A 15,412-nucleotide genomic window follows, 5' to 3' on the forward strand; every position below is an offset into this window, starting at 1 on the left:
TGTCATGTTTTCCCAACAAATTACTCTGCAGTTAAAGTCCCCCATAATTACCAGGTTACTACCACCCATTAGTATCTCATTTAATGAATGCCTTGTATCTTCTAGCATTTTCATATGCTCGTTCTCTTTCCAATCGTTCATTTTTGGGGGCACATAAGTCCCCACAAAATATCTATTTTTCATATCCTTGTCATCGACTTTTATCATGATCAGTTCTACATTACCTTTGGCCTCCACAATTTTTGTCACATTCAAGTTTTTCTTGGCCAAGAACATGATTCCTCCTCCCTGTTTCTTGTCTCTGTTTTTAATCCAGTTATTGTATAGTCCATGTCCCACATTGATGGGTGGTATTCCACCCCTTAGTTTAGTCTCCACAATTCCCATTATGTCTGGTTTTTCTTCTAACAGGTAATCATTAAGTTTGTTCAGTCCTGAAATTAATCCGTTGATGTTAGTATGGGCCACTTTTAATTTCTTCCTTTCTCCATCTTTTTTTTTTTTTTTCTGTCTTTGGTTCACCCATTCTGATGTACCATTTTATCAGTCTCATGTTGATTACTCTCCAATAGAACTCCTTGCTTTCAGTCTCCGTTTTCTTTGCGTTTTTTCTTAGCTTCACCTCTTAGTGTCTTCTTGTGTCTCAATTTATCATTGTTGAACCTATACAAGTTTGGCTTCATCTTTGCAATTATGGATGATAACCTTTTCAAATATTATTTTTTCTTCTGAGTTATTATATAGTCTAGCTTGTTCATGTTTCCTTAGTCCTACTAGTTCTTCCCTTTTCCATTTCCCCCTATGCCATATCTCTGGCTTTTGCAGCTCAGCTCACATTTTCTTTATAAACCTAATCTTATTTTCCACTTCTTCCTTTCATTAATCCTTGAATAATGTTTGTTCACCTTCAAATTGTACATACATATACCCTATACCAACGGCTTTTTTCCCCTTACAAGGGAGGTAGCTAAAAAACAAAGGCATAGAAACCATTCCCACCCATTCCATCCCTAACATACTCCACTCCCCTCTACCCTCCCTCTTATCTTGGCTATTCCTGATGACAGGTCATCCCTGCATCTTGTCCACTGCTCTGGGTCAGAAGCAGTGTCATAAGACACAGCACATCCACAGCAAGGCTGCTTCATTAAATCGGCGACCCTCTTTTCCGTCCCCTCATGCAGAAAAGGAGAAGACGGGAAGAAATCCCTTCGGGCTACATAAATTTATTTCTCATACATAACTCCCTCGACCCCCATCCCTCACCCACTCCCCCGCATCCATCACAGCATTATCCATCCCCTCATACAGAAAAGGAGAAGACGGGAAGAAATCCCTTCTGGCTACATCAATTTATTTCTCATACATACTCCCTCAACCCCCATCCCTCACCCACTCCCCCTCATGCATCACAGCATTATCCATACACAACCATTCTCCATTCACCCCTATTTTGTTCTTCTCAACAGACATTCCCCTCTTTCCCAAAGCCCCTTTTTTTCCCATCCTTCCATTTCATCCTATATCAACCCCTCATGTTCACTCCTTCCAGCTCTGCGTTCCACATCTCTTTTACTAATCTTTCATCACTCATTCTATCCATGTGTCCAAACCACCCCAATACTCTTTCATCAACCCTATCTCCCAACTCCTTTTCCACCCCTGTTTTCCTCATCTCATTTCTCACTCTATCCAGCCTAGTAACCCTATATCATACTTCTCAGGCACCTCATCTCAAACACATTCAAACTCCTCCTCTCTTCCATGTTTCTGCCCCGTACAGTGTTGTGAACACAATCACTCCTTCATACAATCTCCTCTTAGTATCCATTCCCAAATATCTATTTCTCACTATACTTTTCTATCCCCCAAGGCATTTACATGCTTCTCTCAATCTACATACTACCTCCACCCCCCACTCCTCCCTTTCCTGCCACATTCACACCCAAGTATCTAAAACTATCTGCTTCCTCCAGTCTCTCTCCCTTAATACTCACTTCCAGTCTGCTGCCACTCTCTTCCCTTGTACATCTCATCACCTTACTTTTACCCACATTTATCTTCAACCTCCTTCTTTCGCACACCTTCCCAAACTCTGTCACTAACTTCCTCAATCCCTTCTCTGATCCTGCTACAAGCACACTGTCGTCAGCAAACAACAACTGACTTATTTCCCACTTTTCTCCATTTTCTTTAACCATCTCCAATCCCTGATCCACTACCCTTGCATTTATCTCTCACACCTCACCATCCATGTATAAATTGAATAGCCAGGGCGACATAACACATCCCTGACAAAGTCCCACCTTTACCTCAAACCACTCAAGTTGAAAAAAAAAGGCTATTTTAATTTTCTTATGTTTTGTTTCCTGTGCTGCATCACCTCCTTTTTTTGGGGGGGAGCTCTTTTTTGACACCATTTCTTCAGTCCCTGATTGAGAATTTTTTTTTCTTATCCTCATTTTGATTTTGTCTTTGGCTTCCTTTACAAGTTTCCATGTCTGTTCATTCATCCTCAGTAGCATCTCTCTTGATCCAAATGTTTTTACACTTGTCTTTGCCTGCTAGTTTCCAAGACTTGCTGATTCCCTCACTTGCTGTGGCTTGCAACATGAACTGGATTTCTAATGGGCAGGAGTAATGAGTGTATAAAAATCTGTCATGTTAATGTGCATGAATTTGTGGAAAAATGGAGCAGCAAAACACAAGTTTTTGAGGCCAGCCTTTACTTCAAAACAAAGCCTTACAAACAATAACAGGTGGTACCAAAACTACACCCATCAGCCACTGACATACTGAAACCAAAATACTAGACACTGGACACATGAAAATTATAGGAATCTAGTTTTATGCCAGATATCTCAAATCTTCAAATACATCACACTCATTTTACAGCTGTAGCCTATAGGAAAGAATAAGATGAAGAAAAAGAAAACTGTCCTTCAAAATACAACCCTTCAAAAGCATATAAATACCAGATTAGTGAATACAGTAAACCCTCAATATACTAAACCCTATTACAGTGACAACTCAATACTCGAACATCATGGAAGTCGAACTTTTTGATATACAACTGCAAAAGTTTGACTTGGTACTCAAAAAAATATCTGATACTGGAACATCCACACACATGGTTGTAAACAAAGGCTCCTGGCCTCTCCCTCCCCGCCACTGCCAGTTGCCCCACCACAGTCATGAGAATAACATTCTCCTGCAATCTACCTGTGTTTTTTCATTTAGAAACTTACAATGGCACCAAAGGGGCTTATTACTAGTGAAAATAAGCCACTGTAGTGATGACCAATGAACGGAAAAAGGAGATTATCGATAAATATGAGAGGAGCAAGAATCACCAATCTTGCAGCTGAGTATTATATGGCAAAATCTACAGTAGCCACAATAATGAAAAACAAGGCCATTAAGGGAGCTCATGTGATGATAGGTGTGAAAAAGCAACTTAAGTGACCTGTGGCAAAGGAAGAAATGAAAAAATTGTTGATAGTGTGGTGATTCTATGTCAGAGGGCATAATTTGTGCGAAGGCTAGGTGGCTCCATAAAGACTTTATTTGAAATACTACCTCTGACTTCAGTGAAGATTTTAAAGCTAGTAAGAGGTGGTTTGGGAATTTCAAGAAGAGAAAACTGGAATTTATTCTGTTGTGAAGCACAGCGAGGCAAGAAGTGCTGAAAAAGTTGCTGCCGAGAAGTTTGCCCCTGAATTTAAGAAATTTGTGGATAAGGAAACAGGTCTTTAATTGTGATGAGATAGGCCTGCTTTGGAAAAAACTACCATACAGGACCTATATAACAAAGGAAGAGAAGTGTTTGCCAGAACACAAGCTCATGAAAGACAAGCTAACCGTGCTTCTGTACGCCAATGCTAGCAGCAACTGCAAAATTAAACTGCTGCTGGTGTACCATTTGTAAAACCCCAGGCCATTCAAGAAGAATTGTGTGTAGAAGAGCAAACTCAGTGTGACATGGAGGGCAAACAAGAAAGCCTGGACAATCGGGCAGTTTTTCATGGAGTGGTTTGTGGAGGTGTTTGCACCTGCAGTGAAAACATACCTAATAGAGAAGAATCTACCACTTAAGGCCCTCCTGCTGATGAACAATGCCCCTGCACACCCTCCAAGTGTGGAAGAAGAATTGGATAAGGGCTATAAATTCATTGAAGTGATATTCCTCCACCCCAACACCATGCCACTGATCCAACCCATGGACCAGAATGTCATCGCTAGCTTTAAGAAACTGTACACAAAAGCACTTTTTGAGAGGTGCTTTGAGGTGGCTTCTGAAACAAGAGCTCATTCTGAGGGAGTTTTGGAAGAATCACTTCAATATCCTCCACCACCTAAAGCTTATAGATAACTGGGGTCAAGTTTCTGTGATGTCCTTGCAGTCTGCCTGAAAAAAATCTATGCCTGACCTGTGTGACAGCCAAGGATTTTGAGGGATTCAAACCTTCAACCCAGGAGTCTGCTGTAGTGGAGGACATTGTGTCTCTGGGGAGGGCCATAGGCACTGAGGTGGACAGTGATGATGTGGAGGAGCTGGTGCAAGCACACTCTGAAGACCTCACCACTGACGAGCTGTGTCAACTTCACCAGGAACAGCTGCAGGAGGTAACTGAGGAGCTGTCTTCAGGGGAGGAGGGGAACAGAAAGGAAAGTCTCCACTGCAGAGATCAAGAAATATTTGTGGCAGTGGACAGAGTTGGGAAACTTTTTGGAGAGGTACCACCCTGATATTGCTGCCGTACACAGAAACATAAACCAGTTTGATGAAACTTTGATGCAGCATTTCAGAGACATTTTGAAAAAAAGGCAAAGGCAGATCACATTAGACAGATTCTTGTTGAAAAAGGAATCTAGTGAGAGTGCAAGTGTTAGTGAGCCACAGCCCTCCACTAGTGGGTTCACAGGAATCACACCAGGAGACAAGTTACCAGATGTTTTCATGAATGGTGACTCGTTCTCTGACAAATAACCTCCATCCTCCTCCCCACCCTTCTCCCTTCCTCTTCTATGTCATCCACAACCAGCCTTCACTTACAGTAAATACAAATCAAAGTTATTAAAAAAAACTTACATTAAAATTTTTGATACTCAGACAGCCATTTGGAATGAATTAAGTTCAAGTATTGAGTCTCCGCTGTATCGCAAATTTCAGATATACTGAATGTCATATTCCTTCCAAACTACCCACTGTTATAATGAACTTAGTTTGATACACAAAATGGAAGTTTGCAAACAGTGATGCAGTCTGCAAATGAGTGGGCCCAAGACTACAGCTCCTCTTCCTGGTGTGGTTAGGACAGTACAGTACAGTACTATGAAAATACATTGTACATTATACTTTATTCTTATTATTGTATTTTCATGTATAAAATATGTATCAGTAACATATGACAGCAAGACATACCCTCAGTTTTACCACTCCCCATTAACAATTTCTTATATTAAAGGTTTACTGTATTGAATTAAAAAAAAAAAAAAAAAGACCAAACACTATACAAAACCATGCACCCCTTCGCTCTAGACACCGGATGCCCTAGATAACATAAGACTGAATACATAGTGCACCCTCAACCAGCACAAATTCACATAGAAAAACAATTCTTCTCTGAAAGATCTATACAACCTGGAGACTTTTGTCAGCTATCCTGAGGCCATGGGTTTCCAGCAAGAGAAACCTGAGACAACTATGAGTAGTAACTTAGTATAAATGTCTTGGAGAACACTTATCAACCTTTATCTAAAATGAATGAAAGTTAACAGGTGAAAACCACAGTGAGGATTGTGAGCTCACAGTTCATGACAGTTGAATAATTCTTTATTGCCCAATTTAATCTATGGTATGTAAATGTGTACTGTCATTTGGTTTTCTAAAGGCCAACCAGATTTTGTTTCCACCTCCATCCTTTTTCCTTACCTTCTCCACACAACCCTCCTTCAGACTTTAAAATTCATTAAGTATGGCTAGAAGCCATTTCATATACTTTGCATGCTAATACAGCTACTATGGAATTATAGCACTCACAATAAAAAGCACATGTTTCTTACTTTCATATTTTGGTCCTCCTTCTACATGTACCATCAAAAAGTCATAAAGCTTGATACATACATATACCAAGGCTTTTTCCCCTTTACAAGGGAGGTAGCCAAAAAGGAAAAGGCATAAAATCATTCCCACCCATTCCATCCCTAAATATACTCCACTCCCCTCCACCCTCCCTCTTATCATAGCACCTCCTGGATGACGGGTCATCCCTGCACCTTGTCCACTGCCCTGGGTCAGAGGCAGTGTCACAAGGCACAGCACATCCACGGCAAGGCCACTTCATTAAATCGGCGACCTGCCCTCTCTGTCCCCCCATGCATAAAAGGAGAAGACGGGGAGAAATCCCTTCAGGTTGCATCAAATTTTGCTCACACATACTACCTCAGCCCCTATCCCCCCCACCCATTCCACCTCATGCATCATAACATAATCCATATACAACCATTCTCCATTCACCCGTCTTCTGTCCTCTCCCATCCTTCCTCAACAGACATTCCCCTCTTCCCCAAAGCCCCCTTCACCCCATCCATCCATCTCATCCTAGGATGTCCCCTCATGGATATATATATTTTGCATGATAATGTAGCTACCAAGTATTAAGTCCATGGGTGAAAATAAAAGAAAGTGAATTTGTTGACGCAGCCCAAAGGATTTTCTCCCAGTCTTCTCTTTATCTGCATGAGGGGATGGAGAGGGGGGGTCACCAATTAAATGAAACAGCCTTGCTGTGGATGTGCTGGGTCATACTACATTGCTTGTGACCCAGGGCAGTGGACAAGATGCAAAGATGACCCATCATCCAGGAGTAGCCAAGATGAGAGTGAAGGGTGGTGAATGGGAGTGGAGTGTGTGGGGATGAAATGGGTAGGAGTGGATTTATGCCTTTGACTTTGGCTACCCCCCTTAAAAGGGGGAGAAAACCTTTGATATATGTATGTATGAATTTGTTGAAATCAGTATTTTTTTTTTTTTTTTTTTGGGGGGGGGCAAAGATTGTGCATAGTGAGGCAAGCAAATGGAACCAGCACAAGTTAACAAGTACATGAAGTTCCTGGAATTTCAACTCCATGACATTAAGCTCTTTAGTTTGTGGAAAACCAGAGAAAACATATTAAAGTATGTGTACAAGAATATGATTGATTTGCTGTGTGGGTCAGAGGACTATGCTGAATGTTAAAAGTCTGTGATCACACAAGTAAACATGTGCTATATCACACTTTGAACTTACTGCACTGAATGCACTTCTCCTGATTTTGTTTACCTTGTGAATGTTAACCCATTAAACTCCGATGACAAGATTCTTGCCATTTGGTCAAATAAAACAAAAAATCATAAAACACCAAAATGTTTGATCAAACATTTTGGTGTTTTATGATTTTTTGTTTTATTTGACCAAATGGCAAGAATCTTGTCATCGTAGTTTAATGGGTTAATAAAGCATGATAGTACTAAGGATGATGTTGTGATACATGAGGTGGAATGGGCGGTGAGGTAGTATGTGTGAGTAAAATTTGACGCAGCCCGAAGGGATTTCTCCCCGTCTTCTCCTTTTATGCATTGGGGGGACGGAGAGGGGGGGTCGCCGATTTAATGAAGCGGCCTTGCTGTGGATGTGCTGTATCTGGCGACACTGCTTCTGACCCAGGGCAGTGGACAAGGTGCAGGGATGACCCGTCATCCAGGAGGTGCTAAGATGAGAGGGAGGCGTGGAGGGGTGTGGAGAGTATTCAGGGATGGAATGGGTAGGAATGATTTTATGCCTTTTCCTTTTTGACTACCTCCCTTGTAAGGGGGAAAAAGCCTTGGTATATGTATGTAGTACTACTTCAAGTCTGAGTGAAAGTGCTGTAAAGTTTTTGTAAGTTTGGTGTAAAGTTCCTGACCAATAACCAATTGGCTTGATAAACTTTCACCTTTATCTGCAGCCTCATTTTTAAACTCCCTCTCCAACACCACTATGTAAACAGCAATCTATCAATTTCCTGTTTTCAATCAATAACTACAATACTTTCTACCTGGCTGTTATAACATGTACTGAATTTACAGCATTGTCCTACATTCCAAAAATACAATAGAATAAACCACAGATTCACACATTATAACAGGTTCAAGAACTTTATTGTTCATAAATACCGTTTGTAGGTCTTATGTTTTACACACAAATATTGCAATATGCTCAGCTAGCAGCTATAACTCATCTGCACTACAAATAATCCATTTTTAGCAATTGTCTTGTTATATGAAGGTTATTTTTAAGTTTAGAAGTAGATTTCAACAACAGTCCTTCTTTCATATCTTTATATTTAACAAATACTTTAACATCACATACCCAAATGAGTGTGACAATCACAGAGGACCATAAAATCTATTTCTATTAACCAAATACATTTCAAAGATGAAACTGTTAAGAATATCTATGTATGAATATTCATATACCCCCTTACATGAGAGGTAGCCATGCAATGCAAAATGAAATAATAAACTAATAAATATATAAATCAATAAAATGTACTAATAAATAGATCAAATAAATGGTCACCGAGTGCTAAGAATCCTTTTATACTGATGGACCGCTCTAAGGAAATTAAAATCAGTAACACATTGACAGAAATGCACCCCAGATTTTTTGGTATATAAGAATATAAAAATGAAAGAGACTGCAAGAGACCATAAGGCCTACACTAGACAGTTCAATGTCCACTACCATCTGTCATCCCCATTCATAAAGTTGTCTAACCATTTCTTAAAACAACTCATGTTTCAGCCTGTCTGTCATCCATTTGGGAATATTACTATTCTTCTGTATTGACTTGAGGGGAATAGATTTATTTTGTGCATTTAGAACTAAATCTGTTAGATTATTGTACATTCCATCTATATCACTGACCAGGCTCTTGACCCTATGCCCACAAGTGACCCGACCCAAGGCATACATACACCCTCCATGATCCAACCCCTGACCAGGCTAATGACATCCGGATTGACCATGTATCTTATCCTGTCACAGCCCCCTAGGTTGGTCTCGTAAGTGATCAAATGTCTTGTATACTCTCTTATCTTATCAAAATTGGCTTTCCTGAAGTCCGGTACTAGAATGTTATTCATACTATTCAATTCTCCCCAAATCTTATTTCTTGACGATTGCTAGAGCGTCGACTATCTCCCACTTTATGTTACTCTTGAGGTGCTATTTCTTTCATCTGATGCAAGTGGTTTGGAGAAAGGCACAACAACTAGGACTTGCCAAGAAGTACCGAGAGGATAAAGAGTTCCATCTGTTCATAGAAATTCTTTTCGGTTCGGCATTCCTTCCTGTGGCCAATGTCAAGGAATGACTCATGTATCTCCTTGGTGTTGTGCCGGATAATGCACTGGAGTTCCTAGTTTATTTTGATGCTACATATGTTGATGGGGGATATAAAAGTGTTTGTGCGCCAAATAGGATAATGCGACTGAAGAGGATAAATCCGTTATATTCATTAGAATTGTGGAATGTGAATCATGCAACATTAACTGGTAGTGTCCATACTAATAACATCTGTGAATCTTGGAACTGCCAAGTATTTCAAAATGGTCGACATCGTCACCCCTCACTTTGGAGAACCATAAATGTGTTTCAAATGGACAATGCTTCTGTCTCTGTATTGATTGCCCTTGGACAGTGCCCAGTGAAGCATGTTTGGAAGAAAGTTGTGGATTTACAAGAATGTCTAAAAAATCTATGTCAAGACTTTGATAATGAACAAAAAGATGTACATCATTTTTTGAGAGGCATTTCACACCATATATGCCTGTTGAGCTAATTGATGTGATAATGAGTGATATTCTGTCCTGTCTGAACTGAGAATAAAATGGAAGATATACCGAAATGTGTTGTTATTATCTCATTATTATTATTTTTTTCCACTAATCGATTCCATCTATGATGATTCATCGGCAGGCCAAATTGCTTATTCAGTTTTCTTTCCTGTCTGGGATTTCTTTCTAGATTGTCTCTAGGATTTATAAGAGAAGAAAACAAAAAATTGTGATTGGGAGGAAAGGATCTATATACACTTTTAGGGTGGCATTTGTTTATTCATTGTAAGTCTCTTTAAACATCATGAGTAGATGAACTGCACTCGAAATCATCTCATTGCTAGGCTCAACTAGACACTGATTAATAACAACATTGTTCATTATGATTAAAGGAAATGTTAATTGAACAGAAATAATAAATTTCGATCAAAGCACTACTTAGTGTAATTAACCTAATCCCCCTAGATCAAATGTAATTAACCTAGGCCTATATTCATAAAAAATTTATCAAATGAAAGTATACTTTAACATAAATATAGGGTATATTCATACTATCAACACCCTGGAATATTTAAATATGTGGGATTTTGAACAATGGGATATTGACAATGAGATTTTGATTTGTGGGATTTTGATCTATGGGATAAACATACAGCTGTCCTGTGAGATGATTATCAAAGAATCACCCAGCTACCCATCTTCAAAACCCATCAACATCCAAATCTCTATCTGGACATGCATGACACGTGGTCACTGAACCAGGCCCAAAATCTCAACAAACTTTAACTGTATTTCTTCCACCTTTTCTGATTAGGAGTGGCTGCTCCCTTCCTTCTATTACTCTAGAGCTGATAATATAGAAACAGGCTCACACTAACAGACACCAGACCCAAGTTTCTTCACAGAGAGATTTATGGGAGGTTCTTATGATCATTGCCACATGCTTAAGGACTGTGGGTTTCCAATAAATTAAACTTGAGGCAATGTTCACTATTGTTATGGCAGCAGTTTCGCATCCAGATAATGGATGATACCATAACTGCTTCCCTGACTTTTGGCATTTTCATCAAGGGCAAAATCAATATTTTTTCAAAGCATGCACCCACTAACATTTTAATACCAACCCACCAAAAATCAAAAAGCCAACTGGCTCATTCAAATGGGTACATACTGGACAGCATTTTGCCTCCTAAAGTTGCTAGTCTCTCAATTCACCAACCAAACCATTTGAAAACATTAAATATATATATATATAATAATAATATAAACAAAAATATTAATAAAAAACTAATAAATACATAAATAGAATAAAATAAAATAAATCAGCTCATGAAAATTATCACAATCAATTGTCCACCTTTAGTTAGGAAAAAAATCTATTGTGAAATCATATAATAAACTATATTCTACATATCACCATTAACCCATTCAACTCCGATGACAAGATGTCTTGTCATTTGGTCAAATAAAACAAAAAATCATAAAACACCAAAATGTTTGATGAAACACCAGAAAAATATGACGTCAATCCTCGCTTCGCTCGCAGCGAAGCGAGGACTGACGTCATATTTTTCTGGTGTTTCATCAAACATTTTGGTGTTTTATGATTTTTTGTTTTATTTGACCAAATGACAAGACATCTTGTCATCGGAGTTGAATGGGTTAATATTCACTTTATATGAATGAAACAATGACAATCTTTATTCCAACTTTCAAGAACCGTTAATCATTTCATCTACTTAAATGATATGATACTTGAGCTTCACCAGATCAGTTATATTCTTATATGTCATTCACACAACAAAGCTTACCAATACCAATTAGGATTCAAGTAATGTGACAAGAATAATTTATCAAGCCAATCAGTCCTACAATTCGTCTACCTAATAAAACCGAATGTGACAACTCTGTACTACTCATGTATTAAACAAACTTACCAGACTTGAAATGGAAACAACCACCAAAGAACAATAACTATCACTCAAACAACTACCACATACTCTATGTGACAGCTCAAACAAGCCAGTATTGTCATTAATCTAATTACTGGTATAAAAATATCTCCTTCCATTTTCTTTAGAAGTGTTGATTATAACTCAGTTTTTAGCAGACAAGGAAAACAGTTCTCAGTTCCTTCTTAAAAGACGATCCTTGTTCACACAAGACCAGGCAAGTAATAATCTAGAGCAGGGTTTCTCAACCTTTCTGCCTCTGCAGTCCTCTTTAGGTCTTATATTATGGAGACCTTACCTCTAAGTTTCAAACCTAGATGAGATGTATTACTAGGATTCATGTCACATCTTAAGTCTTTATACACACACACACGTACATACAGAATGTAGATTGAGTGAAGCAAGTAGTTGCCTTGAGGGATTAAAAAGTGTAATGAGAAACAGACATTTGGGAATGGATGCTACGAGGAGATTGTATGAAATGGTGATTGTACCAACAGCACTGTATGGGGCAGAAACATGGAACAAAAAAGAGGAGTTGGAATGTGTTTGAAATGAAATGTCTGAGAAGTATGGTAGGGATTACTAGGCCGGATAGAGTGAGAAACGAGAAGGTAAGGAGGAGTGCGAAGGTGGAAAGGGAGTTGAGAGGGTTGATGAAAGAGTATTGGGATGGTTTTGACACATGGAAAGAATGAGTGAATAAAGATTAGTAAAAGAAATGTGGAAGGCAGTAGTTGAAGGAGTGAGCATGAGGGGACGTCCTAGGATAAGATGGATGAATGGGGTGAAAGGGGCTTTGGGGAAGAGGAAGAGGAAGGACAGGAGAGGACAGAAGACAGGGGTGAATGAAGAATGGTTGTGTATGGATGATGTGGTGATGCATGGAAGGGAGTGGGAGGGGGCAGGGGGTAAGGGAGTATGTGTGAATGATATTTCTCTGCATGAGGAGATGGAGGGGGGGGTTCGTCAATTAAATGAAGCGGCATTGCTGTGGATCTGCTGTGTCTTGTGACACTGCTTCTGACCCAGGGCAGTGGACAAGATGCAGGGATGACCCATCATCCAGAAGGAGCCAAGATTAGGGAGGGAGGGGGGTGAATGGGAGTGGAGTATGTGGGGATGGAATGGGTTGGAGTGGATTTTACGCCTTTGTTTTTTGGCTATCTCCCTTGTAAGAGGGAAAATGCTGATGGCATGTATGTACATACGTACATATACCATGGGCTTTTTTCCACCTTACAAGGGAGGTAGCCAAAGTCAAAAGGCATAAACCCACTCCCACCCCTTTCATCCCCACACACTCCACTCCCATTCAACAACCACTCCCTCCCTCTTTTCTTGGCTCCTCCTGGATGACAAGTCATCCCTGCACCTCACCAACTGCCTTGGTTCAGAAGCAATGCAGCAGAACATAGCACATCCACAGCATAGCTGCTTTACTTAATCAGCAACCCCTCCTCTCCATCCCCCCATGCACAAAAAGAGCCCTTCAGGCTGCTTCACAAAATCATTCACACCACACATAACTCCCTCATCCCCCATCCCCCACCCACTCCCATGCATCACAGCATCATCCATACACCATTCTCCACTCACCCCTATCTTCTGTCCTCTCCCGTCCTTCCTCAACAGACATTCCCCTCTTTCTCAATGCCCCTTTTCCCCATACATCCATCTCATCCTTGGTCACCCCCTCATTTTCACTCCATCCACCTCTGCCTTCCACACTTCTTTTACTAATCTTTCTTCAATAATTCTTTCCATGTGCCCAAACCATTCCAATACGCTTTCATCAAACCTATTTCCCAACTTCTTTTCCATCCCCATTCTCCTCCTCACCTCCTCAATTCTCACTCATCCAGCCTAGTAACCTCTACTATACTTCTCAGACATTTCATCTCAAACACATTTAATTCTTCCTCTCTTTCTTATGTTCCATGTTTCTGACCCATACAGTGCTATTGGCATAATTACTCCTTCATGCAATCTCCTCTTAGTCTTTATAGTCTTAAAAAAAAAATCTTACACATGTGGTTACGATCTTATGTTCTTACAAACCATCAGTCTCTATAGCCTATGTGAGTTCTGGGGACCCCCAGTTAAGAAACCCTGATCTAGATCCAATCCATTTCTAACTTAAACAAATCAATATTCTTTACTTGAACTTGTTTATACAAAATAACAATAGAAACAATAAGAACAATAATAATCATAATGTAACAAACTGGTTTATTTCACATTGAAGATGACGAGCCCAGCCTGCCAATGAAATCCAACTGGCTTTATTTCTAATCATGAAATGATATAAAAAGTATAGGATGAAAGCTATGAATGTGATGTTAACATCAATATAGTTTAGAATGCCTTATTACTTTTTGGTTACAATCTGTATGACATCTTCATCATGCATAATATGGTGTATTCCTACTCGCTGTGGGTTGAATTTCGTACTTGTGCCCTGTAAGAAAAGGAGATAAATCATTAATTACTACACACAGTACTTGGGTATCTAGATTTTTCTACATTTTCATATAAAAAGCTTATGATAGGACAATAACAATATGTATTGCATTTAGTGTGATACACCGCAGTCTTGGATGGTTGGATTTATGATCAACAGTTATTACTTTCCTACATGAGAGCTCAGAGCTCATATATACCTTTACCTATGGGTAATACTGTGACCTTCCACATACACCCAACCCCTTGGCCACCAGAGCTGGAGTGTGAGCTTGCAGTGCTGTAAGGTTTTCACCACTGGACTATGTAAGAACATAAGAATGAAGGAGACTGCAAGAGACCATAAGGCCTACACTAGGCAGCTCCTTATCCATCACCACCTGTCATCCCCATCCATAAAGTTGTCTAATCGTTTCTTAAAACAACTGATAGTTTCAGCGCTTATTTCATTTGTCGACCACCCTATTAGTAAACCCATTCTTGCCTATTTCCTTCTTAAATCTACATTTGTCCAGTTTAAATCCATTACTGCGAGTCCTGCCCTGTTGTTTTAATATGATGACCTTGTTTGCATCACCCTTGTTAAAGACTTTGATCCACTTGAACACCTCCATTAGATCACCCCGCACTCTGCGTCTTTCCAGAGAGTGTAAGTTAAGGTGCCTAAGCCTCTCTTTGTAAGGCAAATTCCTGAGTCCATGTATCATTTTGGTCATTCTTCTCTGTACTGATTCTAGTGAATTGATGTCCATTGTGTAGGACGGAGACCAAAACTGCATCGCATAGTCAAGTATTTACTTAATTGTACCTGTATACAGGAAAGGAGTACATACGCTCCTCTACTTACGTTCATTCGTTTTACGTTTTTTCGATTTTACGTTTGAACTGACTGTAAAAAAAATTGAGTAAATTTTTTAGTTTAGCGCGCTCTCCGTAGTTCAAACGATACTTACGCATGACGCTACGTCCATTGTTTACACTGCACAAACGACAGACTGAAAGTGCCTTGCCTCCTCCTCCTTCTCCTCCTCCCCTTCTCCTCCACCATCTCAATTTATGTTGCTTGAATTTAATTTATTTGAAATTAATGTTATTATTTTACAATGTTATGTGTGTAATTAATGATTTAGGGGTG

The 15,412-nt window shown here is 39.6% G+C and overlaps 1 protein-coding gene across 1 annotated transcript in view; it reads right to left on the reverse strand.

The window, feature by feature from the left end:
* Positions 1-7,132: 7,132 nt before the first annotated feature.
* The window catches only part of LOC143030919 (developmentally-regulated GTP-binding protein 2), a 56,584-nt gene continuing 48,304 nt past the window's right edge, over positions 7,133-15,412 (reverse strand). The window contains exon 8 of the mRNA XM_076194173.1: positions 7,133-14,275. Coding sequence (XP_076050288.1) covers positions 14,186-14,275 — 90 coding nt within the window. The 3' untranslated portion in view covers positions 7,133-14,185. The remainder of the gene's footprint in view (positions 14,276-15,412) is intronic.

This window comes from Oratosquilla oratoria, chromosome 12, assembly GCF_046742065.1.
Source record: "Oratosquilla oratoria isolate Oo_2021 chromosome 12, ASM4674206v1, whole genome shotgun sequence".
In the NCBI taxonomy this organism is placed as follows: Eukaryota; Metazoa; Arthropoda; class Malacostraca; order Stomatopoda; family Squillidae; genus Oratosquilla; species Oratosquilla oratoria.